The 26,748-nt window shown below is 37.3% G+C and overlaps 1 protein-coding gene across 50 annotated transcripts in view; it reads left to right on the plus strand.

Annotated features, from left to right (window-relative positions):
• neo1a (neogenin 1a) overlaps positions 1-26,748 on the plus strand; it is a 328,844-nt gene that overhangs the window by 290,011 nt on the left and 12,085 nt on the right. For 13 of the 50 annotated variants that reach the window (NM_173218.2, XM_087258719.1, XM_087258712.1 and 10 more), the window contains 12 exon segments: positions 2,000-2,144; positions 8,651-8,761; positions 8,844-9,038; positions 10,234-10,329; positions 19,678-19,910; positions 19,984-20,122; positions 20,713-20,820; positions 20,912-21,106; positions 24,007-24,039; positions 24,439-24,501; positions 26,012-26,150; positions 26,269-26,504. In NM_173218.2, coding sequence (NP_775325.2) covers positions 2,000-2,144; positions 8,651-8,761; positions 8,844-9,038; positions 10,234-10,329; positions 19,678-19,910; positions 19,984-20,122; positions 20,713-20,820; positions 20,912-21,106; positions 24,007-24,039; positions 24,439-24,501; positions 26,012-26,150; positions 26,269-26,504 — 1,693 coding nt within the window. 50 annotated transcript variants of the gene reach the window in all.

The raw sequence follows: 26,748 nt of genomic DNA on the forward strand, positions 1-26,748 counted from the left end.
TGCAGTGGGGAGGGGTGAGAAGGGTGCGAGACGATGCCTATTTGAGGACCGGGAGGGATATGCGAGATTACAGTGAGATCATCACTCGTTTGCGGGCATCCCAAGACTCGCGAAACTTCCCGCCAAACTCATAATTCTCTCTTCATATAGCCGTATATGCCTAATACATATCCATAAAACACTGCGATATAACCGCACTCAGATCGGATCGCTTTCTCACTGCAATCGAACCGCTCCAGGGTTCGTTTCAATCGAGCCGAGACCACGTCATTCAAGCGATCTTGCAGCGAATACTTTGGCGCGGAACAGAGCGCGATTGCCCTGTTCACATATGCCAAACGAACCGCGCTAACTGGGCAAACGAGACTAGTTCCGAAACAAAAGTGTAGGTGTGAAAGCACCCTAAAACAAATAACACAATCTCACGGCAATTTGTGACTTTTTTATTTAGTGGCTAATTCATATAAATTCGTACAATCTAATTTGTACAATTTGCTCATCACCCAATGGCTGTTGGGTTCAGGGGTGGGGTTGGGTGGCATGCCTCATTTTTAAAATCATACAAATTGGTATGACTGAACTTATATGAATTCGTAGGAATTAGCCACTAAACTGACAAAACGTAAAATAGTAACATTTTCTCATGAGATCAGGCGGATAATACAGTTTAATTAGAGGTACAATTGTATAAATGTAACAATGTTTCATTTTTATATATTTTCCAGGCCTCCACCTCCGACAGTCAAATCTCACATTCAAATGCTATTCATTATTTTTTGTGTTATACAATATAGCAGAGCAATGTCACGCAAATGTCAACCTTGCCATGAAAAAAAATACAATTTTCACCAAAATACAGAAACCGTTTCTGGGTTTTTTGTGTGTGCAAGTATTGTACAGTGCTTTAGAAATACTAAAATATACATCTGTCAGTGTTTTCAAACTATTCTATTTGATTTACCAAAGTCACACTAGTGGCGATTTCACATCTGTCACATCCGTAACGGAGAGATGTCACATCCATAACGACACTTTTTCCTCATAAATGTAAAAATAATAAATAAAATAAAACCAATCATGTTTGTTCTATAAAGAGGCAACTCTTCTATTTGCGATTATCATTATTTCTTTTGAGTTGTGCTTTTTAATTCATAGAATTTCTACAAAGTATGTTGTGGACTGTAAACTCACTGATTTTTTTGTCACATCCATAACGCATGTTTTTTTTCCTTATTTAAAGTATAAAATATGTTTACAGATTGACATTTTTTTGGTCCCTTAACTCTGTGGTCAGTTGTTCTGCAAAATATAAACAGAAGTTTCAATATAATGTCTGCATATACTTTCTACGCGAGTTTATGTTTTGAGTTTTTACTGCAAATGTCACATCCATAACGCTGGATTTGCTCATTAGCATTTCTGTAAATGAAAACAATTCATATGTTATTTATTCGTTATCTTTATGTTTCGGTTCCATAATTGTCTTTCCCTGGACAAATGCCACACGACCTTATATGGAGATGGTTTGGGTGGGTATTATGCAAAATAACTAAGCTTGTGCACGTGGCCGCTCATTTAGAACAAGCCTAATTCACTGACAGAAGAACGAGTTTCAGAACAAACCCATGTGCGTATGCAATTGTCAATTAGGTGGAACGTTTTCAAATGTGTATACAAGTACGAAAAACGCATGCAGTTATTAGTGAATGAGACTAAGTGTATTTATTTTTCTAGAACATAGGTCTCAAACTCAATTCCTGGAGGGCCACAGCTCTGCATAGTTTTGCTCCAACCCTAAGTAAACCCATCTGATCCAACTAATCAAGATGTTCAAGACTGCTAGTGTGCGGCAGTCTTGAACACCTTGATTAGTCGCATCAGCTGTGTTTGATTAGGGTTGAAGCAAAACTGTTCAGAGCTGCGGCCCTCCAGGAATTTGAGACCTGTGCTCTAAAAAGAACTTCAATGTGTGGGATACTGAAATGTCTTCACTTTGCAGAGCCTCATGATCAGATGGCAGCCTCCACCAGCCGATGCCCAGAACGGAGAGATCACAGGCTACAAGATCCGCTACAGGAAGGGTACGAGGAAGAGCGAGGTGGCGGAGATCACTTCAGGATCACAGCTTTATCAGCTCATAGATGGTAAGATGGACACCCTCTCTCAGTCTCAGAAGAGCTGACAGGTTCTTTCAATATCACCAATGATTGTGCAGTTAAAGACAATCCTATTAGCCCTCCTGTCAACTTTTTTAATAAACGATACAAATTTTCATTTATCATGAGCAATTTTTCATGCGGACACAAACAATACAGTCAAATGTTACGTATAAATATATGTCCACACAGTGAAAAAACTTAGCTTCTGTCATTAGTATTGTTTAGGGAAGGGGGTGGGTGGGACAGTTGGTCAGTCAGAGATAGCCAAGGAGAGCTGGTGAGAGATGAATCTTTTTTCACTTGATATTTCAGTTGATTTGACATGCTTCTCATAATAAAAATAAGGAATTAAGAAAAATGTTTAAAATTATGACTCTTAAGAACAGAATCAAGATGTAATCTACAAAAAAAAAACACTCTGGGGTCATTTCGGTCATAGCACAATGGTCATTTGGTAAATGCACAGCTAAACAATATGCTAATTGTGTCCGTTAATGTTAAGTTAATAATATGCCAAGTCGTCACAAATAAAACATGTTAGCGTGTTAGTTGCAGTGCACTTTGCAACAAGCTAATGTAAACAAACTAATTTTTTTTTTTTTTTTTTAATACTTTATTTATAAGGATTTTTATTTTTACATTTGCACAAAAAAAAAAAAGACAAACAATCAACAACAACAAAACAAAATATATAAACAAATATCCCCAACACTACTTTCCCTTTTGTGGCTTTAACAGAAGATATACATAGCTAACAGTCTGCAAACATAAAGTCCTCAAGATATACGATACACATAAAAAGTGAACAGTTCAGTGTGTGATAAAAGAAAGGTTCTGTATACCTTTATTACAAGCACTGCCATTGTGAAAGGCATTACAAGGTTGCAGTGACATGAAAGAGGAATAAGAAAATATGAAAAAAAAAAGGAGGGTGGGGGGGTTCTTTTGGGATTATGAGAGATTTTATATATCCTCCAAGGATACCTTGGTCTCCAAGAAAGGGAGACCAGGTTTTTAAAAAAGTATTTTTTGAACCTCTTAGAGTAAATTTTATTTTTTTAAGCTGAATAAAATACATAACGTCTTTAATCCATCTACTATGTGTTGGGGCCTCAGTTTTTTTTCCAATACAGAAGAATTAAACGCCTGTAAACAAACTAATTTTAACTAGATAATGTATAGATAATAAATAGATCATATTTTAATCGCTAATACAGCAGATTCATGAAAAATTACATTGGTAATTAGCATTTTTGCCGCAGCTAATTTATGAATGAGTCTGCATCAACTACATTAAAGAGAATTGCTTTATTTACAGTGGATAAAATTCCCTACTTACTGGAGTTCAACATTAACTGAGCTGCAGCTGCACACCTGACTCGAGTCGTACTGTATGTGTTGAGTAGGTGAGATGAGCTGGGAAAGCAGGCAGTAGGAGGAAGAGGAGGGGGAACTCCACTGTTTCTAAATGCATTTTTGTGTTTGCTTTTGTTCTGCTTACACAATTATTTTAAGTATACATATATTTTTCATAATTGAGAGTGCGATTATTTATTTATTTATTTTTAAATTTGGGGAGGGGATAACCCTCTGATGTGGGAAGACTTGCCCCCCCTTGTGATTTGCGCCCGTAGTTAAATGTCACTTAGTAAATATTTGAAAAATAATAACAATGTCATTTATATACAGTTCAAGTTAATATGATCAGCCCTCCTGTGATTTTTTTTTTTCTTTCAAATATTTCCCAAATGATGTTTAACAGAGCAAGGAATTTTTCAAAGTATTTCCTATTATATTTTTTTCCTCTAGAGAAAGTCTTCTTTTATTTCGGCTAGAATAAAAGAAGTTTTTATTTTTTTAAAAACTATTTTTAATTAGCCCCCTTAAGCAATATATATATGTTTAAAAAAAAAAAAAAAAAATATATATATATATATATATATATATATATATATATATATATATATATATATATATATATATATATATATATACTGTAAAAAGTGATTAGTTAAAGCAAGTAAACCAATTGCCTTAAAAGCAACATGTTGACTTTACATAAATGATGCAAGTAAATCCATTGTAATTTGAAACTGTTAAGTTGAATTTTTATTATTATGCAAATTGTACTCACTTTTTTAAAGTCAACCAATTCCTTTTTACAGTGTCAGACTATTTTAGCACTTCTGTTTTCAAATAATTAATGCGTTTATTACAAATTTGGTGCTTCATTAAGTTTATAAAATCTACACTTATAGCCAGTATTGAGTTTAAAAGACATACTAGAGTCTGGAAGAGCAGCTTTATTTTAGTTACTGTCATTTTGCTAGATACAGAAAAGCTGTGAAAAAAACAAATATAATAAATGTGTATTGGAAAAAGTGATTAGTTTACTTTTTTTTTTTTTTTTTTAAAAAGGTGAGTACAATTTGCATAATTCTAAAAATTAAGTGAGCTTAACAGTTCCAAGTTACAATAGGCTTACTTATATTATTTTTTATAAAATCAACTTGTTTCTTTTAAGGCAATTGGTTTATATACAGTTGAAGCCAGAATTATTAGCCCCCCTTTGAATTTTTTTTTTCTTTTTTAAATATTTCCCAAATGATGTTTAACAGAGCAAGGAAATTTTCACAGTATGTCTGATAATATTTTTTCTTCTGGAGAAAGTCTTATTTATTTTATTTATGCTAGAATAAAAGCAGTTTTTATTTTTTTTTAAACACAATTTTAAGGACAACGTTATTAGCCCCTTTAAGGTATATTTTTTCTGTTAGTCTACAGAACAAACCATCATTATTCAATGATACCCTAAGTTACCTAATTAACCTTGCTAAGCCTCTATATGTCACTTTAAGCTGAATAGTAGTATCTTGAAAAATATCTAGTCAAATATTGTTTACTGTCATCATGGCGAAGATAAAATAAATCAGTTATTAGAAATGAGTTATTAAAACTATTATGTTTATAAATGTGTTGAGGGGAAAAAAAAACTGAAATTGGGGAAAAAATATAAAGGGGAGCTAATAATTCAGGATGGCTAATAATTTTATATATATGAAATTTATCATAATAAATGTATCCCATTTTGGTTGAGCAAGTTTTTATTCATTTACACCAATGCTTTCCATCTGGAATATCAACCAGACTAAGTGTGCTGTAAAATAACCACCGGAGATGCTCTAAAATGGATGATCCTGCAAAAAGAATTATTAAAATAGAGCCTGGAGTGACAAACTCTATCTATTAATGAGACAAAAGTGAACATTAAATTAAACTCAAAGTAGATTTCAATTGTGTCATGCTGTGGTCGGCTTCAAAGAGCATAAATGGCTGTTTTCTGTTTCGCTTGAGTAGAGATGAAGAGATGTTTGTTAGTTCAAAGGCTTGAAGTGAAGGCGCGAGTCTCATTCTCCCAGAAGGCTGTAGCCTTTTGCATTCAACACTCTTTACTGAGCAGATGCTTATTAACATTTTAAAGCAATTACAACCTCTGGCTGATTTAAAGACAGCAGGCATTCCCACATCTGTGAGAAACTAAACATGTTCCTGATGTCTCATGGAAAAAATATACAGAATCAATTTGCCCTCTAGTTTGTGTCAATTCATCAAATCAGTTCATAGTATATTTGCAGTTGAGGGCCAAATTTTTCGCCCTCCTATGCAATATTTATTCTTTTTTTTTAGTTTTTTGTTAGATTAGCTTTAGATTTGGCTTCAGTGCTGACTAACCTAATGGATATGCACAAATATAATATTGTAAAGTAGGGCTGTGCGATTAATTGAAGTCGATTTGGACATGTGCAATTTCTAAATTGCCTAAATTAATTAATTTTCCTGAAGTATGCTATTAGAACCAATCCTAACGCAGCGAGCCTAAACAAATCGCGAGAACAGGAGATTGAGCGTAATGACTAATAGCCTGCATGAGGATGATTTGGTGCCGAAAAAAGTCAACATCGTGGTATGGAATTACTTTGGAACCAGGAAGGATGATGTAACGTAGAACCAGGGGCCTCATGTACGAAGACTTGCGTGGAAATCATACTAAAACATTGCGTAAAAAAATTCAGATGTATGAAACACTGCGTTTGCCGTATCACACGCATATTATTTGTACATCCGAATGAACGTGAAACTGAGCGCAACATGCACGAGCGCAAAACCCCTCCTTGCCTCCTCCCCCGTATGAATATGCTAACGACTCTACTTTGGCAAAACCAAACGAAAAAGCAACAGCAAAATCAAGCAAGAAGAGAAACTTTGAACAGAATGTGAATTGGAGGTGCTGCTTTCAGAGGTAGACCGGAGGAAAACGGTGTTATTTGCAAGTTTGTCCTCCGGAATTAATAACAGAAGAAAAAAATAGAGTGGGAGAGTTTAGCTGATGGGGTTAACACTGTTAAATCTGAACATCGCAGGATTAAGTGGATTAAAAAAAGAAATAGATGTATAAGTGCAAAATGTTGTAGTGCTCTTAATAACAGCCTGGGTGGCACAGCTCGTAAAACACGTCAACATGTTTTGACACGTTCGAGCATGAACTCGGTTTAAATCAAGCGTCTGATGAAGTAATTTTTCTATTTTTACCCCCGCTACATATCAGATTTTGCCAACTATTTATCATGAGAAAGACAAGTAGGAATCATTAATAAGTTTGTGCATCATATTTTATTTGCACATTTATTGAATGGAGATGTTTCTGATTCACGCATGCAAATTCATTTTCAAATAGTGTTTTTATAGCAATTTGCGTGCAGTAGATCGCTCCGATTACATTGGGAAAACCGGCGATCGCTGCAAATTGTGCTTTAATGTTTGGCTGGTCAACTGTATGGTATGGAAACCTTATATACCTGCTTGATGAACCCGTCTCATACAGCTGCCATTACACGGCTCAGACACTTTGTAGAGTGCAATTTAACACAACTGCCTCTAGGAGTCGCCAACGGAAATAAAACAGACACGCACAAAAAATGTGCGTACGTCAGCCATGGAGTTGGCGTGGAGCTGCACACATTCCCACGTTCATTTCATCGTTAGTAAATCCAAACGTGAGCGATTCTGAGCGTGAAACCTGGCGTACGCAAAGTTTTTGTGCGTATGCAGTGTTGATACATGAGGCCCCTGGTCATTTGTAAGTCAGTTAAATATTACGTCTTAAAGCGTGTGGAAAGAACAAGATGCGTAGCTTCTATCAGCATTTTCGACACGCATTGCACTAGCGCTCCGTTGTCGTTGCTCAGTGACCATCAACTGTTTTCTCAAAGGATGACAAACTAAAAAAACACTGCTGCAGCTCCGATACAAGATTTATTCATGAAGAAAATTAAAAGCACTGGGTGTCCGGGTGTCCTGTGTTTGTCTGAAGTAATTACAGTAGTCTACCAAAATGTGTGTATTCCATACAAAGTATGAAGCTGATCGGTCAGCTCTGTTTACATGACTAGCCATGCAGCATTCTGACAAGTTGCATTCAAAGTTTGTCTAAAAAAGAGATGTTTTCAACTGCGTGCGCCTGGAATACGCGCACTGGTAGCTTTCAATATGCAGAGCAGCGCGCCTATATTGGAAATAACAGACTGTGCGGGTAAAAGACGGAAGCTATTTCACAGCAGCGTCACAAAGAGGTCTATGACCTATGCATGGCAAAAAAAATCTGTGGACACGCAGAAAAGTGTACGCAACTACTTCTAATATGTGGTCAAGCAGAACATGTGAGCCTTACTTTAGTTTGACAGCACACATACGCCATAGGTTTGTTCTAGAGACAATTTGTTACACCTTTACTAGGTGATCTTTATTTTTCTTTTTGCCTTATGTCTGTTTTAGAGACATGTTACAGGTGTTTGATAAAGATGTTTTCCTTTGGAAATATGTTTCAGTTTCACACTGTAAAATGTCTGTGTGTGTCAAAATCGTGATTAAAATTGAAATTGCAATATTGTTCAAGAAAATCGGGATTGGTTTCTTTTGCCCGCATCGCACCTATTGTAAAGCATCATATATTCATTCATTTATTCATTTTCTTGTCAGCTTAGTCCCTTTATTAATCCAGGGTCGCCACAGCGGAATGAACCGCCAACTTATCCAGCAAGTTTTTACGCAGCGGATGCCCTTTCAGCCGCAACCCATCTCTGGGAAACATCCACACACACTCACACACACACACACACTCATACACTACGGACAATTTAGCCTACCCAATTCACCTGTACCGCAGGTCTTTGGACTGTGGGGGAAACCGGAGCACCCGGAGGAAACCCACGCGAAGGCAGGGAGAACATGCAAACTCCACACAGAAACGCCAACTGAGCCGAGGTTTGAACTAGCGACCCAGCGACCTTCTTGCTGTGAGGCGACAGCACTACCTACTGCGCCACTGCCTCGCCCCTAGCATCATATATAAAATATTAATTTTAATGATAGATTTGTGAGGGGTGTACTCATATATATGCTGAGCACTGTACACTGTATTCTTATATTTCCAGGTTTGCAGCGAGGCACTGAATATATGTTGCGAGTATCTGCAATGACGGTCAACGGCACAGGTCCTGCCACAGACTGGACCACTGCAGAGACATTCGAAAGCGATCTGGACGGTATAAACAGACCTACATCTTGTTTAAAAAGGTGCTTGATTAGGATGAGTAAAGTGTAATTTTGCTTGTTCTTTGGTTTCAGAGTCAAGAGTGCCGGATGTCCCGAGCTCTCTGCATGTTCGTTCTCTGGTCAACAGTATTGTGGTGAGCTGGACGCCTCCAGAGAACCAGGACATTGTGGTGAGGGGTTACAGTATCAGCTATGGGATTGGCAGTCCTCACGCACAGACCATCAAAGTGGACTACAAGCAGAGATACTACACCATTGAGAACCTGAGTAAGACTCCGTAGTTACAGCTCATGTAAAATAAATAAATAGATTGATGGATGGATGGATGGATGGATGGATGGATGAATGAATGATCTCTACATATGTAATGTTTAAAAAAAAATCTGTCAACTTGAAAATATTATTTGTAATGCTGGGCAAAAATTATTTGCTATTAATTGAATCCAATATAAAAGCATGTTTTTACCTAATATATGTTTACTGTGTATATAATATATATTTACACAAAGCATAAATAACAGTTTGTTTGCAAAAGCCGCTTAACTCAACTTGCCTTTGAAAGCAAATATCCCTCAAATATCTCACTATATCCCGAGAACCAATCAGAAGGTGCGAATCGAATCATATGTTTCTAATGTAGCAGGGCGCTGAAAAGCCGGCTTTATGAGGAGACTAGGGTTGGGCATCTAAGCTATAATGCCGATCCGATACGCATCTCGATACAAAGAATACGATCCGATATATTAGCGATACATTTGTGACATATTGCGATCCAACACGATACGATTCACACCCATATCACGATACGATGCGATATTTCAGCACTAACTAATTAAATCAAGTTTATGAGATGATGTGAAAGAGGATGCTGTGCCATTGAATGAGTTTGATTATTTATAAACCAAGCAAAACCAAGACTTTTTTTTACAAACTGGCTCTTCTCTCAGAGCCAGAGTGTCAGTTTACAGTAGAGGGCCATTTTAGAACCTATAGCACATATTATTTAAGTATTTTCAAGATAAACAGAATGTATAAGTGCAATATATATAAAAAAAATATATATATATGTATTTGCACTCTTTCAACATAAATAAATTTAGCATTGCACAACAAGAATTGTGATTTAACTTTTCAACTATGAAAACAAGTTTTACAAAGATATATTTTGCCACTGATTATTCAAAACTTAAGGTTGTGAACTAGCATTGTGGGTTTGTGGGTGCTCAAGAGTGGGAGATTTACCCCTCTCTTCACCCAATCTTAATCACATTTGAAGGGAAGAGAAAAATAATCATCCGACGAAGCGGCATAATTTAAGTTTTGGTAATTCATCTAATTACACAAGAGCGAGAATCAATAATGGTGTTTAAAAGTGCACCCCCGCTAGGATGATGAATATGGCTGACGCTCTCAGTGGAGCTGCGGGCTTGATTAGCTAAATGATTGGTTTTCTCTCTGCCAGATCCCAACTCGCACTACGTGATCACGCTGAAGGCCTTCAACAACGTGGGTGAGGGAATCCCTGTGTACGAGAGCGCCATCACACGACCACAGTCAGGTGAGCCAACACACCTTACCGACAGCTCAAACACACTTCATCGGCTCATTCAGTTCCTCAGGAAAAGCATTTGGCATTGCTATATTGACAAGTGAAGAGAATGATGCCAGATCTACTGTAAAAAAAAAAAAAGAAGAAAAAGAAAACACTGAACATGTCTGTCTGTTAAACAAGCTTATTACATGGCTCTCTGGAATATTTGATGCTGATTGGTCAGTCACAACATTCCAAGGTATGTTATGCAATATGTAAAGTATAACTAAGAGGAAGTTTGCTTTGCGTTGGTCTGCAGATAAGCCTTTCGGGCTTTATTCTGCAAAAACAATCGTCTTAGATCAGGGGTTTTCAAAGTGTGAGGCGGGCCTCCCCTGGGGGGCGCCAGAGCATGTCAAGGGAGGCGCGGGGAAAAATATTATATAATAAAAATATAATTATTAAGTTTAATTATTATATGTATTTTTATTATATTTAAACGTTTTAATTAAACAAAGCTAAAAAAAATTATATGTCAATAATAAGAAAACCTTTTTTACCCAGAAGGCCATAGCTGTGAATTCGCTTCTGTTTGGCAAGCCTGCCAATACGGGTATATGCCTGCTAATACAATGGATCGGTTTCTGAGACCCCCGATTCAAAGCCTTCAAATTCAGGGCTTAAACCCAAAAGACGACGATATGATGATCAGTATTTGAGTTTAGGATGGAGTTTAGGAGTTTTACATGGACAGGATCAGCTGATGAACCACGACCTTTATGTGTGGTTTGTCAAGATATTTTGGCTAATGACAGCATGAGACCCGCTAAACTTTGACTGTTTTGACTGGGATGGACAGTTCTTGGATCTGTTCTATTCATATTGAACCATCATCCTAGTTTTAAAAACGTTATATTAAAATACTTATTACTCCGTAAATAATTGCACTTTCATGCAAATGATGATAAAAGTGAGTTAACAGTCTGACATCTGTCTGTGTCTTTATATGTACTGTATATATATATATGTGTGTGTGTGTGTGTGTGTGTGTGTGTGTGTGTGTGTGTGTGTGTGTGTGTGTGTGTGTGTGTGTGTGTGTGTGTGTGTGTGTGTTTGTGTTTGGGAGGAGGGGGGCGCCAATGGATAAGTTGTGTCAAAAGGGAGGCCCACTGTCTTAGACTTTGAAAAACCCTGTCTTAGATGTACTTTATCCATCCTAGATGTACTTTATCCCACTTATTATACAGCTTTTTTTTCCCAAAATCATCATGAGCCACTTAAGGTCACTAGTTCTGTCGTTACAAACATAGTTTGTTGATTTGCCAATTGCCAAATCTGTTGCTCCAACGAACATTCGCAAACTGCGTCGCAAACTTGAGCACTCGCAACTACAACTCTGGAGCTGTAGTTAGAAACATAGTTCCTGGCTGTGTTCTATTTCCACTTATCCCCCTATGCCCTATTCATTTAGAACATTTTAACATTCAAAGTTGGAATTATTAAAAATAAAAAAGCATTAAGGTCCCTTCGCAGTGCAGTTTGAAAACATAGATGTCATTTTGAACACAGCCTCATGGCGAAAGCTGTAGGTGAGGAATTTAAGTTGCGTCTCCAAAGCTTGTGAAAACAAAAAGCATACATTAATTCTTTTAATTTATAGTGGGTTATTTTTTTAAACATCTGTACTGTATATGACATGGGCCTGTTGATTAGAACATTTCTGCAGTGGTTTACATGTCTCAAATTGTAAAAGTAGACTTTTCAAAAAATAAAATAAATAAATAAACAACATCCTACTTAATAATAATAATTCTTATTATTATCATCATCATCATCATCGTTATTATTATTATTATTAATAATATTATTAAAGTATGTTTTTCATTTCTAATAAATAACAAATATTAAATTTAATTTCTTAATAAATAGCCTCATTATTTATTTATATGATTTATATATGATATTAGAATATTGCTTTTGTAAGTGATATGTTTTAGAATAGAATATGTAATGTTCAACTTCTCAATAATACTAGTAAAGCAAACATAGAACCTATATGTGCCATTTACATATTTTTCAGTTAATATGGAAAACGAACGAATGCTTTTACCCAATCTAATATTGGATTTTATTTTAAATGTGTGTGCGTGTAAAACAACATAATTTGCACAATTAAATTATGGGTTTTTCTCTAAAGAAGTTGTTACTCCACCCAGTTTAGAGCATCATTATGGGCGTTTTACGTTATAATTTACGTGGTTCAAGCGATGGATCTGCGACAGAGAAACTACGGGTTTTGGGAAACACTTGTCACTACATAGTTCTTTTCCAAAACGATGCATCGTACTATGATAATTCAGCCGTATGAGAGTTACATCGTTGTTTGGGAAACGCACCCCTGGATGTACTTTATCCCACTTTTTACACTGCTATTTGGCAAAAAGCAAAGACATTAAAAGAAATTACACCCAAAACATTGTGCTGAGATGTAAATGTTTATTATCTCTGTAATTAAACGCAAAGATGACAAAAATTAAATTCATTATAATTCATTAAACAAATTCATTATTCAGTCACAAGATGACGCCTAACCCCAACATATATTATAACATTACATACATTATTTATTATTACTTCACAAGATGGTGGCAAACAGTCAAAAACAAAGCTAACAAACAAAACTGGCTGAATGAAGCATATATTAACATAAATATCATAACATTACATATATTATTTATTATTACTTCACGATATGGTGGCAAACAGTCCGACAGGCATGACAGGCAGGCAGCTACAAATGAATCTAGTCGTAAGTATTTGGATTGGAATGTTTTCAGAGATGGTCAAAGTGATTCAGCATTTCCGAATGAGCCTGTGTTATTTAGCGGATGTTATTTTGGAAAAACATACCTTGGAATGACACGACTGACCAGTCACAATCAAGTATTACAGACAGTCATGTAATCAGCTAAGGATAAAGCATTCATCCAAGCCCAGTGGGCTATGTTGTAGAAGACTAAAGGACTTTATTTTGCAAATAGAACTATTTTGGATGGACTTTATCCCACATCTCACAGCTATTTGCTAAAAACAGAGAAACTAGACACAAATCATTGTTCTGAGATGTAATAGTTTATTAATTCTTTAATTAAACACAAAGCTGAAAGAAATGAAAACAGCTGATGGAGTATACACTAACTTGCATGTTATTCAGTCACAAGATTGCGCCAAACAGTCCAAAACGCAAAGTTGACGCACACAAAACTAGTTGAATGATATTAACATATGTATGATTCATTCACATAATGGCAGCAAACAGTCAAAAAGAGTGACAGCGAAGCAGGTCCATATGAATGTAGTCGTATGTATTTGGATCAGAATGTTTTCAATGATGCTCAAAGTGATTTCAATTTTACGAATGAGTTATTTAGCAGGTGTTATTTTGGAATAACATACCATGGTATGACACGATTGACCAGTCAGGATCAAGTATTACAGACAGCCATATAATAAGTTAAGGATAAAGCATCCATCCAAGCCCAGAGGGCTATGTTGTAGAAGACTAAAGGACTCATTAACATGTGGTAGCCACTTGAATTTAACTAAATAGTGAGTACATTTTCATTTTTGAGTGAACTATGCCTTTAATAACTGTGTTATTAGCCAGATTACCAATCACAATGCTTCATGTCTATGTAGCTATACATGTAGGTTGAGTGTTTGTTCTTGTCATTAGAGTCCATCTTAAGAGTTTTCTAGTGCTTCTGCTTCCTAGCAACCAGAGGATTTGTGCTGATTATGAGATGCAGATAAAGCACATCCATACTGAAGCACTGCCTAATAGCGCTGCGCATGATGGAGATGCGGAGCCGTGATTAAACAATGCTCTTATCCCACATACAGGAACATCTTAACATGTACGGAGAATTACAGGAAATGTGTCTCTGCAGAGTTGAAGAGAAATGTTGACATGACATGGCTGAGCAGCACTGGTCAAAGATTCGAATTAGCGCTTTAAAACACTGGTGATTGCTTTGTTGTTGATGGTGAAATAGCCGTCCGCTGCGGTGATGAATATTTCCTCGTCTTCAAGTAATAATCTTCCTCGAGCAGCTACAACCATTAGGTTTAAGTGCTGGCTTGGTTTATGTGTTTATGTCAGAATTGCAATTGTTTTTAATGGCGGAAAACATCTTCCATTAAAGTAGGACAGTGTTTGATGAGGATTATTTATACATTTCTATTTAGTTATAATTTTAATGGGGATGCAGTGGCGCAGTGGGTAGCACATTCGCCTCACAGCAAGATGGTCGCTGGGTCGCTCGGCTCATTTGGCAATTCTGTGTGGAGTTTGCATGTTCTCCCTGCGTTCGCGTGGGTTTCCTCCAGGTGCTCCGGTTTCCCCCACAGTCCAAAGACATGCGGTACAGGTGAATTGGGTAGGCTAAATTGTCTGTAGTGTATGAGTGTGTGTGGATGTTTCCCAGAGATAGGTTGCGGCTAGAAGGGCATCCGCTGCGTAAAAACTTGCTGGATAAGTTAGCGGTTCATTCCGCTGTGGCGACCCCAGATTAATGAAGGGACTAAGCCGACAAGAAAATAAATGAATGAATGAATGAATGATATAATTTTAATAAAAATACAGTCAGTTGGCATTTCTGTGTGGAGTTTGCATATTCTCCCTCATGTTTGCATGGGTTTCCTAAAGACAGTCCAAAGACATGCTCTATTGGTGAATTGGGTGTGCTAAATTGTCTGTTGTGTATGTGTGTTAATGAGAGGAAATGGGTGTTTCGCAGTGGTGGGTTGCAGCCGGAAGGGTATCCGCTGCATAAAACATATGTTGGATAAGTTGGCAGTTCATTCCGCTGTGGCGACCTTTTAATAAAGGGACTAAGCCGAAAAAAAAATGAATGAATAATAATATAATGATAATAAAGGAATGAATAATAAAATAAAATGACAGATGAGAACTAATCTATAATAATAATAAAATGAATGAATAAATGAATGAATAACAAACAAAAAACAATAAGAAATATTGCTATTATAACATTTCATTCAAAATTATTATGATTATACTATTTTTAAATGCTAATTGTTTTATTTTATATTACTAAATAAAAACAAAACAATATTATGAAACTCCAAAAAAAGAGAAAAGTGATCTGATTTTATTTTACATTACGCCTGTACTTCTGCATTCCTCTCTTGTAAAATTTGAAATGTAAAAAAGTGATATTTAATAAAGGGAAGGTGTATTTATTTGACGTAATAATATTAATAACTAATATCTATAAACTCATTTATTTTGTGTTTGCCATGGTAATAGTAGATAATGTTTGACTTGTTATTTTGCCAGATACTGGAATTAAGCTTAAGTCTTAACTAGGTTAATTAACTAGACAAGTTAGGTTAATTAGGCAAGTCATTGGACAAGAGTAATCTGTTCTGTAGCCAATTAAAAATATTAATAATTTCCTACTGGAAGACCTACTGGAACCAGCATAGACCCAAGATTCTATCATGGAGGAAAAATCGTGATTTGGGATAGCATTTAGTATGGAGTGTGTAAGTGATCTGCAAAAATGCTTTCTTTGCCATTCCAGATGACTTTATTAAAAATTTAAGTCACTGCAGAGATGTATGGATGCAGTCATTCAAGCTCATGATGGAGTCATACACAATATTAATTCTGTTTCTACTTCACCATGACTTTATATTCTATACTGTACATTATTTCTGTTAGGTGACAAGACTTTTGTCTAAGCAAAGTCAGACCTTACTGTCCTAATTAAATAATTAGAAATCATGCATGATCATATTTTATTTTGGTAAAATTAGCGTAATCTAGAGGCCTTTCATATTAGCCATTTCTGACACCAAATGATCAACTAGAAGTCAAGTTAGTATTTGTTGTTCCTAAAGCTTGTAAGGCAACAAGGCTTTTGTCAGGTAGTGTATATACAGTAGATTACATAAGTACAATGTCAAATAAAATCATGATTGATTCTCTTTTTGTTTTAATCATATTGTTGTTTTTCTATTCATTAAATTAAATATTGTCTCTCTGTCTATAACATGAGCAAAACAGTACATTAATGCCAAGAACACGATTCACACTGCAAAAACTGAAGCTGGATGATTTCTCACCCCCCGTCTTGATCAGGGGTACATTCTTATTACCTCCCAGCATGCATTATAGAACATGGCATTTACTATTCCTCCTAGTTCACCTTTACCTGAACTGAAGGAAAAGCTGCTGCAGGGGGTTTTGAAGACCTCCAGCAGAGTTTATCTCCTCACCTCCCCGTTCCTTCATACATAAACATCCCTTCTACCATAAGACACTGTGTCATTTTAATGTGCAATAGCAGGTGAATGTACCAGTTTTGCCTGTACCAGAGGAAATGATGAGCATGCTGTATGCTAACGAGTACTTTGTAGTTTATGTGTTGTTTTTGGGGGGGGGCATTACAGACTAGTTGGACACCAAATCCATTTACATTTTCCTGAAAACAAGCTCAAGCGCACATAGTGCTCACTATGGGGTTGTACGAAAGAGCGCTGCCTCATTTATGTGGAAAATAACCTGTTTTTCCCCCTTTGCCATATGAAAACAGTTTAAACGCTCAAGCCTAAAAGAATGTTTTCTCATTTTCACACATTTCCCCTCTGAGAATTGTTATTCTTTGGAGAGAGCGTTTAGGAAAACGGCTGATTTAAGGCAGGCTAACAGCGTTAAATCTATAAATGGATCAGGCTTCTAAGACGTTGGTATTTGACACTATCATATCAGCAATCCTGCGCCCTACACTGAAATTATTTGAAAGATTTTGCTTGATATAAAGGAGGAGAATTATCAAAAATAATAAAAAGAAAACATCTATCTCTTAAGCCTCAACTCAGACAAGGGCATTGAATTTAAACCATGAATAGACGGAAAAAAAAAATTAAAAGCTTTTTTTGTTGTTGCTGTAAACACATTTGTGCAGCATTTGAACCCTTTTTTCTGTAGCTGAATGCTTGTGTCCTTGAAGTAATACTGATAATTCAGTTGACCTAAAAAAATGTGAGGAGTATTACATTTAATTACACTGTAATAATGGCAAAAAAGGGGTCAGATATCTAGACTGAGCTAATATCAGTGCTTGGCTTACAGTAGGTAAGAAATAAGTCTGTAAAAATATACTTTTTAAAGCAGTATGTGATTGTTTCGATTTTGTCTGGACTAATAAACCCAATCTGGCTAATATTATAGTTGAGATTAATGGAACATTATACTTTTATTTTGAAAATAGGCTCATTTTACAACTCTTATGTAGTTAAAAAGTTCAGTTTTACCATTTTGTTATTCGTACATTTAGCATTTTATCCATTCTGCTGATTACTGGGTCTAGCACGAGGACTTTTAGTTTAGCTTAGCATAAATCCTTGAATTGGATTAGACCATTAGCATCTCGCTAAAAAAACATCTTTTGAGTGAGCATTACAAACAGTACATGATTGTTTTTATGTTGACTGGACTAATCAACTTAATCTAACCGATATCATAGTTGAGGTTAAAGGAACACTAGACTTTTATTTTGAAAATAGGCTCATATTACAACTCTTCTGTAGTTAAAAAGTTAAATTATACCATTTTGTTATTCGTACATTTACCTTTTTTTTTTTTTATTATGGCAATCTCCAAGTTTAGCGGGAGCACTTTTAGCTTAGCTTTGAATAAATCATTGAATCAGATTAGACCATTAGCATCTAACTCAAGAAAGATTCTTTGGGTGAACATTACAAGGATTACATAATTGTTTTTATGTTGACTGGACTAATAAACCCAATCTAGCTGATATTATAGTTAGGGTTTAAGGAACACTCCACTTTATTTCTGAAACACGGCCATTTTACAACTCTCCTAAACCTATAAAGTTGAGTTTTACCATTTTGTAATTTGAAAATTTACCAATTTATCCATTCTGCTAATTCTCACTTATAGCTTAGCTTAGCATAAATCATTGAATTGGATTAGACCATTAGCATCTAACTCAGGGAAGATTCTTTTGGATGAACATTACAAGGATTACATGGTTGTTTTCATGTTGACTGGATTAATAAACCCAATCTAGTCAATATTATAGTTGGGGTTTAAGGAACACTAGATTTTTACTTTAAAAATACGGTTTTAAAGCTCTCCTGTAGTTATGAAGTTAAGTTTTACCATTTTGTTATTTGACAATTTACCATTTCATTCATTTTGCAGATCTCTGGGTCTAGCAGGAGCATGTTTAGCTTAGCTTAGCATAACTCATTGTATCGGATTAGACCATTAGCATCTCGTAAAAAAAAAAAGAGTTTTTTGAGTGAGCATTAGGAACATAGGAACATTACATGGTTGTTTTCATGTTGACTTGACTAATAAACCCAATCTAGCTAATATTATAGTTGGGGTTTAAGAAACACTAGACTTTTATTTTGAAAATAGGCCTACTTTACAACTCTCTTGTAGTTATAAAGTTGAGTTTTACCATTTTGTTATTCATACATTTACTATTTTATATCTTCTGCTGATCTTTGGGTCTAACGGGAGCACTTTTAGCTTGAATCGGCTCATTGAATTGGATTAGACCATTAGCATCTACCCAAAAAAAAATCATTTAATAATTTTCATGTTTATTTTCTTATAAAGCTTCACTCTTCTGTAGTTACATTGTGTAGTAAGAAATTAAGAACTGCTATTTTCTATGTGAATGGTCTAATCAGATTCAATGATCTATGCTAAGCTAATGTAAAAGTGCTCCCTCCACGCTCGCAGATCATCTGAATGGTATTTAAAAATGGTAAAACGAGACTATTTCCCAAAAGTTTGTTACTTTAAGTTTAGAGCAACTAAAAGAAGAACAATACAAGTCATATGTGTAAAGAGTGGAATTAAATATGTGAACTAATTACTAAATAACAAGTTGACGCTGCTTGATTTTTCCAACAGTGTATATTTTCCAATTTTTAACAATTCCCATGCAGTTCCACCTTAACTCCTAGGGGTTTGAAATCCTATTTCCTGTATTATTGTTTCCTCCTATATCTGTAATGTAGCTGGTAGTGAAACCTGTGTTGACGTAGCTCCTTGACTCATTGTAGATGTAGTTCTCTATAGCTCTGGATGGTGTTTTGATTAGTTTGTTCTAATCCAATATTTTCTCTCTTTCTCCTTTCCCAATCCCGCCTCCATACTCCACCCCTCCTCCCTCCCATTTTAACCCATTAACCCATTCTTTACCTTCATTACGTGTCTCCCTTCCCTTTATGTGTAATCGCGCTCACCTTTTTTTCGTTCACCTTTTTCTTTTCGCCATGGAACATTGTGTAAATTGCTTGCAGACCCCATAGACCCTGATGTTGATTTGTACGAACTTTTCCATGCTCCATACACTCCAGTACCAGACCCTATACCCATGCTGCCTCCTGTGGGCGTTCAGGCATCTGTCCTGAACCAAGACACCATCAAAGTCACCTGGGCGGACAACTCGCTGCCTAAGAACCAGAAGATCACAGATGCGCGCTACTATACAGTGCGTTGGAAGACCAACATACCCGCAAACACAAAGTTTAAGGTATGGCTAACAGAATCTGGACAAGGATAAAGACGTGGGTTATTATTCCACTAATATGACTTATTCATTTTAGGTGGCTAATACCACGACGCTATTTCACACGGTGACGGGTCTTAAACCCAATACCTTGTATGAGTTTTCGGTTATGGTGACCAAGGGACGGAGGACCAGTACCTGGAGCATGACTGCACACGGAACAACTTTTGAGTCAAGTAAGTGTTCAAGGTGGAGCAGAATCAAGCCATGGACCCTAATGTTAAGTTGTACGAACAATTCTCCAGTGAACTTTTCTAAATGTGGGTTTCCACCGGGTGCTCCGGTTTCCTCCACAGTCCAAAGACATTCGGTACAGGTGAATTGGGTAGGCTAAATTGTCCGTAGTGTATGAGTGTGTGTATAAATGAGTGTGGATGTTTCCCAGAGATGGGTTGCGGCTGGAAGGGCATCCGCTGTGTAAAAACTTGCTGGATAAGTTGGCGGTTCATTCCGCTGTGGTGACCCCGGATTAATAAAGGGACTAAGCTGACAAGAAAATGAATGAATGTTTCTGAATGTCATCATGAAAAGGGAAAATGCCAAAATATGTCAGTTTTCTTAGACGCTTACTTGTTTTTTAGTCCTGTAGAACTTTAAGTAATAATCAATAATATTCAATATTGATAATACTGAATATTGAAAATTTCAAAAAATTAAACTTATTTTATTCTAGTCAAAATAAAACAAATCACCAGCATATCTAGCTTTCAGCCAATCAGATTCAAGAACCAAAAAGAATCAGCGTAACGGTTATCTTTCACTCTAGTCCCAAGTTCTCCACCAAAAGATGTGACGGTAGTGAGCAAAGAGGGACGACCAAAAACCATCATCGTCAACTGGCAGCCGCCATCAGAAGCCAATGGCAAAATTACAGGTGACAAAGTTATATTAAAAATAAAGACCCAATTATGGAAATGAATGTTATTGTACCCTATTTTACCCAACACCCTGCTCTGCCTTTCCAGGTTACATCATTTATTACAGCACTGATGTGAAGGCAGAGGTTCATGACTGGGTCATTGAGCCAGTCGTGGGAAACAGGCTAACCCATCAAATTCAGGAGCTGACCCTTGATACCACCTACTACTTTAAGATCCAGGCTCGGAACTCCAAGGGCATGGGTCCCATGTCGGAAGCGGTCCAGTTCCGCACTCCTAAAGGTAAACCGGCTGATTCATGAATTAGAACTGCTGCCTGCTAACAAGCATATGTAGGGTTATGAATCCAAATTATATGATGAGGTGCTGTTATAACCAACAGGCTTATCTTATTTGGCTCCAATTGAAGGTCTTTTCCATTCTTTGTTTGAGGACAGAAAGAAGTACAGTTATATTAACATCTGTCATGCCTTCTCTAGTCGAGAAGCACCACCGCAGCACACCACATCTTCATATTGCTTTTTGTTGTATAAGATTTTGATGGTATGATAACCTTGGATAAAATTATCACGGTTTCACAGTATTGTGATAAGTACCACAAAAAAAGATCTTTTTAAATGTCTGGATGGACAACTTAAGTTAACCACTGCACTGTTCAGGTCCATATCATGCTTGGATTTAGGTGTCTAAACCATATGTTTTTTCAGAAGTTTGCTGAATCATGGGCTGACCAGTAGCTTTAGATGTGGATGGCCCTCTTTGACAACATATAATATTTATATATATATATATATATATATATATATATATATATATATATATATATATATATATATATATATATATATATATATATATATATATCATATCATACCACAGGAACGGTATGCCATACATTTTTACTGTTTTAAAACTGTGACTTTCCAAACTGAGGTAAAGGGGTTATTGTCCCATACCTATATGCAGACATCGACTGGAACATTGTTTAGACTTTTATAACACGTTGGTTCTTCTTATCTGGTGTATGACCCCCTCCAAGTCTTAAAAATCTTGATCGGACATGTTCCAGTACACTCCAAACAATTGAATAATTGTTATGGATCCAATAGAACAAAAGTTTTTAGGAGCCTAAACAAACATCCTCAAAAGTTTAAGTGGTGCTCGCTGCAGAGCTTTAAGCAGAGCATTTGAGCATTTGAGCAGAGCTGAGCTCCAGCGAGGGGGAGCATGAGCTCTCGCTCTGCCTCCTGTAAGCTGTTTTAATGCGTACACCAACCCCACCCCTAACCCTACCCCCAGTGACATCACTCGTAGAAGAAGTGCAAAAAAGGTGGAGCTCAAGCTCCCCCTTGCTGGAGCTCAGCTCGCCCAAAAGTTTGCTGTGGTGAGCTGTTTTGAACTGCCAAAACTAACTCAAAGCAAACTTCAAAATGAAGTCATTTCAATTTGTTCTTTGACTACTTTTGAAGTATTCCGGGCCTTCAACCTTGATCATCTAGGATCATCTAGGGCAGAGGTGTCAATCTCAGTTCCTGCAGGGCCACAGCTTTGCACAGTTTAGTTCCAACCCTAATTAAACACACTTGAATAAAGTAATCAAGTCCTTCAGACTTGTTTGAAACCTACAGGTAAGGGTGTTGGAGTAGGGTTGGAGCTAAACCCTGGGTCATTGACCTAGTCGTGGGAAGTAGGCTAACCCAGAGGTCACCAACCCTGTTCCTGGAGAGCTACCTTGCTGCAAATTTCATTTGCAGCCCTGACCAAACACACATTATCAAGTGCTGCTTCAGGTACTAATTAATTGGTTCAGGTGTGTTTGAACAGGGTTGGAGCTGAATTCTGCAGGAAGGTAGCTCTCCAGGAACAGGGTTGGTCACTCCTGGGCTAAACCATCCAATTCAGGAGCTGACCCTTAATACCACCTACTACTTCAAGATCCAGGCCTGTAACTCCAAGGGGATGGGTCCCATTGTCTGAAGAGAACATATCAAGAGAATTTGAGCTTGACACCCCTGACCGAAACCAGGGATGGGTAACTTCGGACCTGAGTGTCAAACTCAGTTCCTGGATGGCCGCAGCTCTGCACAGTTTAGTTCAAACCCTAATTAAACAGCCTTAACAAAGTAATTGAGTCCTTCAGACTTGTCTGAAACCTGGAGGCAAATGTGTTAGTATATGGTTAGAACTAAACCCTGGGTCATTGACCTAGTCGTGAGAAATAGACTAACCCAGGGGTCTCCTACCCTTGTTCCCGGAGAGCTACCTTGCTGCAAATTTCAGTTGCGACCCTGACCAAACACACTTGTCTCTATTATCAAGTGCTGCTTCAGGTACTAATTATTTGGTTCAGGTGTGTTTGAACGGGGTTGGAGCTGAATTCTGCAGGAAGGTAGCTCTCCAGGAACAGGGTTGGTGACCCTTGGGAAAACCAATCAAATTCAGGAGCTGACCCTCAAGGCCACCTACTACTTCAAGATCCAGGCCTGTAACTCCAAGGGGATGGGTCCCATCTCTGAACCGGACATCTCAACGGAATTTGAGTTTGACACCCCTGACCGAAACCAGGGATGGGCAACTTCGGTCCTGCACAGTTTAGCAAAAAACCCTAATCAAACACACCTGCCTGTAGCTTATTAGTGATCTGAAAACACTGACTAGCTTGTTCAGGTCTGTTTGAGAAGTGTTGGAACAAAACCCTGCAGAACAGTGGTCCTTCAGGACCGAAGTTGCCCATTCCTAACCAAGACCACAATTTCAGCAAGGGAATTCACCTGATCTGACATGAATACCCAAAGTAGTGGCTAACTCATATGAATTCCTATGAAAATTTGCAGTTTGCAGAAGGTAAGGCCCTAAATATAAATATCTCTGGGATGTAAGCAGATCTTACCCAAGTCAATGAGATGTTGTGAATTCATATGGATTAGCCACTGATGTAAAATAGCCACAAATTGCCATGCCATGGAATTGCCGTGTTGGAATTTATGCTGTATTTTTAATTAGGGTTAGAATTGATTTGTGGTGAACATGTACACATACGCTACTTTGAAAGTTGATCTGAAGCTTAACCCTTTTGCGTTTACCCTGACCTCGCTGATCTTTCACACCGGCTCCTGCTTAGCTCCGACTGCACGCCTCTCTCCCTCTAACCTGTCTCCTCTCCTTCTGCTTTGTCCTGCTAGCTGAATCCTCTGACAAAATGGCTAATGACCAAGGTAATTGCTCTCTCTTCTCTTATTCCACTAATGTCTTCAAATTGAAGTGAGCAGCTTGTTTTCCCTGCACGCTGAAATTCATCAGCAGGCACGATACAATCCAGCTGGTGTATAGGCAGGAAAACATCTTATTTGTTTGCCTGACTGCCATTTACTTAGAGTTTATCAGCAACATGCACATGTGGCTACACCTCATACTACTAACAGTCTTTTCCAAGCACGTTTTTGGTTTAAAAGATGAGTGCCACGCTTTTCTCTAAAGGACAGCTGCTGGTTTATATGTGTAAATTGCTTGTTATTTTTGTAATAACTGGAACATTTTTCTTGGTGTAAACTTTACTTGAGAATTGGAGATTCCAATGTGCCACTTTCCAATTATTTTTATCTGACCTCTCGTAGCTCCAGGCATATCTGTGAAACAAGGAAGACCTTCTGCACCAGATAACGGCTTTGGATCACCTGGTAATTGCTGTTTTTTCTTCTTATTTTTTTTATACACCCTGCAAATATCTTGCTGTGTATCAGAAAAACAACCAAAAACACACCATAGTACTGTTCTTTAAATTACATAGTGATTCTATTACAACCAGTGCCCTTGTAGTGTCTCAAAGACCTAGCACCAACCTGCCAGTGCTATAAAAACTGCCCAGTAGTCCCTACCAAAAGTAGCTATGTTTCAACCCAAAGATGTGAGTTAAATTTATGCACAGAACTGGAATATCACATGAGTTACTCTCAAATCAGTTGAAGAGAAAAAAAATGGTGCAAAATATTTTTAAAAATGGTTTTGCTGCAGTAGGATCTGGCAATTTAGGCCTTTTTTCCTTAAGTTATCAATTACTTGCTCCTCATAGGATGTAACACAATGAACAAGAGGTGGCTTTTGTAGGTGCGAGACCTGGTATGTCAATTAATGGCATCCTATTTTTGTAACCTTCAGCTTACAGTCTGACTATCAAACCCAGGGGTCACCAATCTCGGTCTTGGAGGGCCGGTGTCCCTGCAGAGTTTAGCTCAAACTTCCTAAGACACACCCTTCTGGAAGTTTCATGTAAAACTAGTCAGACCTTGATTAGCTTGTTAAGGGGTGTTTGATTAGGTTTGGAGCTAAAATCTGCAGGACCTCCAGGAACAAGTTTGGTGACCCTGGGTCCAACCATTGGGCTGTAATAACAATCTAGAAATCTCTTCATATCACACCTAACCAGTTCCTTCCAACACTTGAGCAATATATCAGCAACTTATTAATACTCAAATAAACACCTTGCAACATCTCAGCAGTGACATATAATCCACCCCTATATATATTTATATATATATATATATATATATATATATATATATATATATATATATATATATATATATATATATATATATATATATATCAACTACCCACAACTATTAACCCTTGAACAACACCTTACCAACAACGAATCAAGACCCTAGCAGTGTTTTGTAACCACCTTGCAATACTCTAAACAAAACAAGTAGAGTCCATCCTAGCCCCACTGTTCACCAAGCAAACGCTGTAAAACTATTTTCTGTAGTCCCTGAAAATAAGTCCAATATCAAGCAACACCTTCCTTATACTAGCAGCACTCTACCTGTGAATGAACCCAACCCTACACCTCATGAATGAAGATGAATAGCAACAGCTTTTCAGTGCCTGACAACCACCAACTTGCCCCCAGCAACCATTGCATTAAACTAACAACACCTTTATACGAACATAGTAAACACTTAGCAGTGTCTTGCAATCATTTAGCACAACTGGCATTTAGCAAAACTGTTGCCATGCTTCAGCTACATATTATGACCTAGCCACATAGCAGCACTTCACCAACACCTTCTGTTTTTGTCCGAATGTTTTGACATTCAAAACTTTCATGCAAAAACTTGAAAGGCCAACATTCAAAGTTTGACTTTTCCCCCATATAAACATTCTGACCATAGATTTTCCATGTTTCAGGGAAACCAGACATGTCTGGCACTGGTGATAACCACATCCTGGTTATTGTCATCATTGTGTCCGTGGGTGCTTTTACCATCATCGTGGTGGTGGTTGGCGCCTTCCTTTGTACACGTCGTACCACAACACAACAGAAAAAGTAAGTTCCTCACAGTGTTCCAGTTCAAATCTCACATTTACGATCAGTCTTAGTCCTCAGTCCTGGCATAAATGTGTTAGCCACGAGCTTCCCTCAAATCATTTCATATGATCTCCAGGAAAAGGGCCGCCTGCAAGTCCGCCAATGGATCCCACAAGTATAAGGGCAACTCCAAAGATCTCAAACCACCAGACCTCTGGATCCACCATGAACGTTTGGAGCTAAAGCCCATAGACAAATCGCCCGAACCCAATCCAGTCATGACCGACACACCAATCCCCAGGACCTCCCAAGACATCACTCCGGTGGACGGCTCCATGGATCCTATGCTCCAGAGACGCAACTCTTACCGTGGTAAGAACACTGATTTGAAGACCCCATGAAATAAATAAAGTAGTTTAACAGACCAGACCCCTCACTTTCTATAGTAAAACGCAATAAATTGGTTTTGCTGTACTATGATGCTAACATAAGGCTATTTTAGATTTAGGATTTTGATATGCCCAACCCCATCATTGGGTTTCAATAAGATCATAAGAAATGTGAAGCTAATTCATGGGATCTTTAAACCATTTCACCTACTACATCATCCATAACA

This window comes from Danio rerio, chromosome 7 (genome assembly GCF_052040795.2).
Source record: "Danio rerio strain M-AB ecotype USA chromosome 7, GRCz13ab, whole genome shotgun sequence".
Taxonomy (NCBI): Eukaryota; Metazoa; Chordata; class Actinopteri; order Cypriniformes; family Danionidae; genus Danio; species Danio rerio.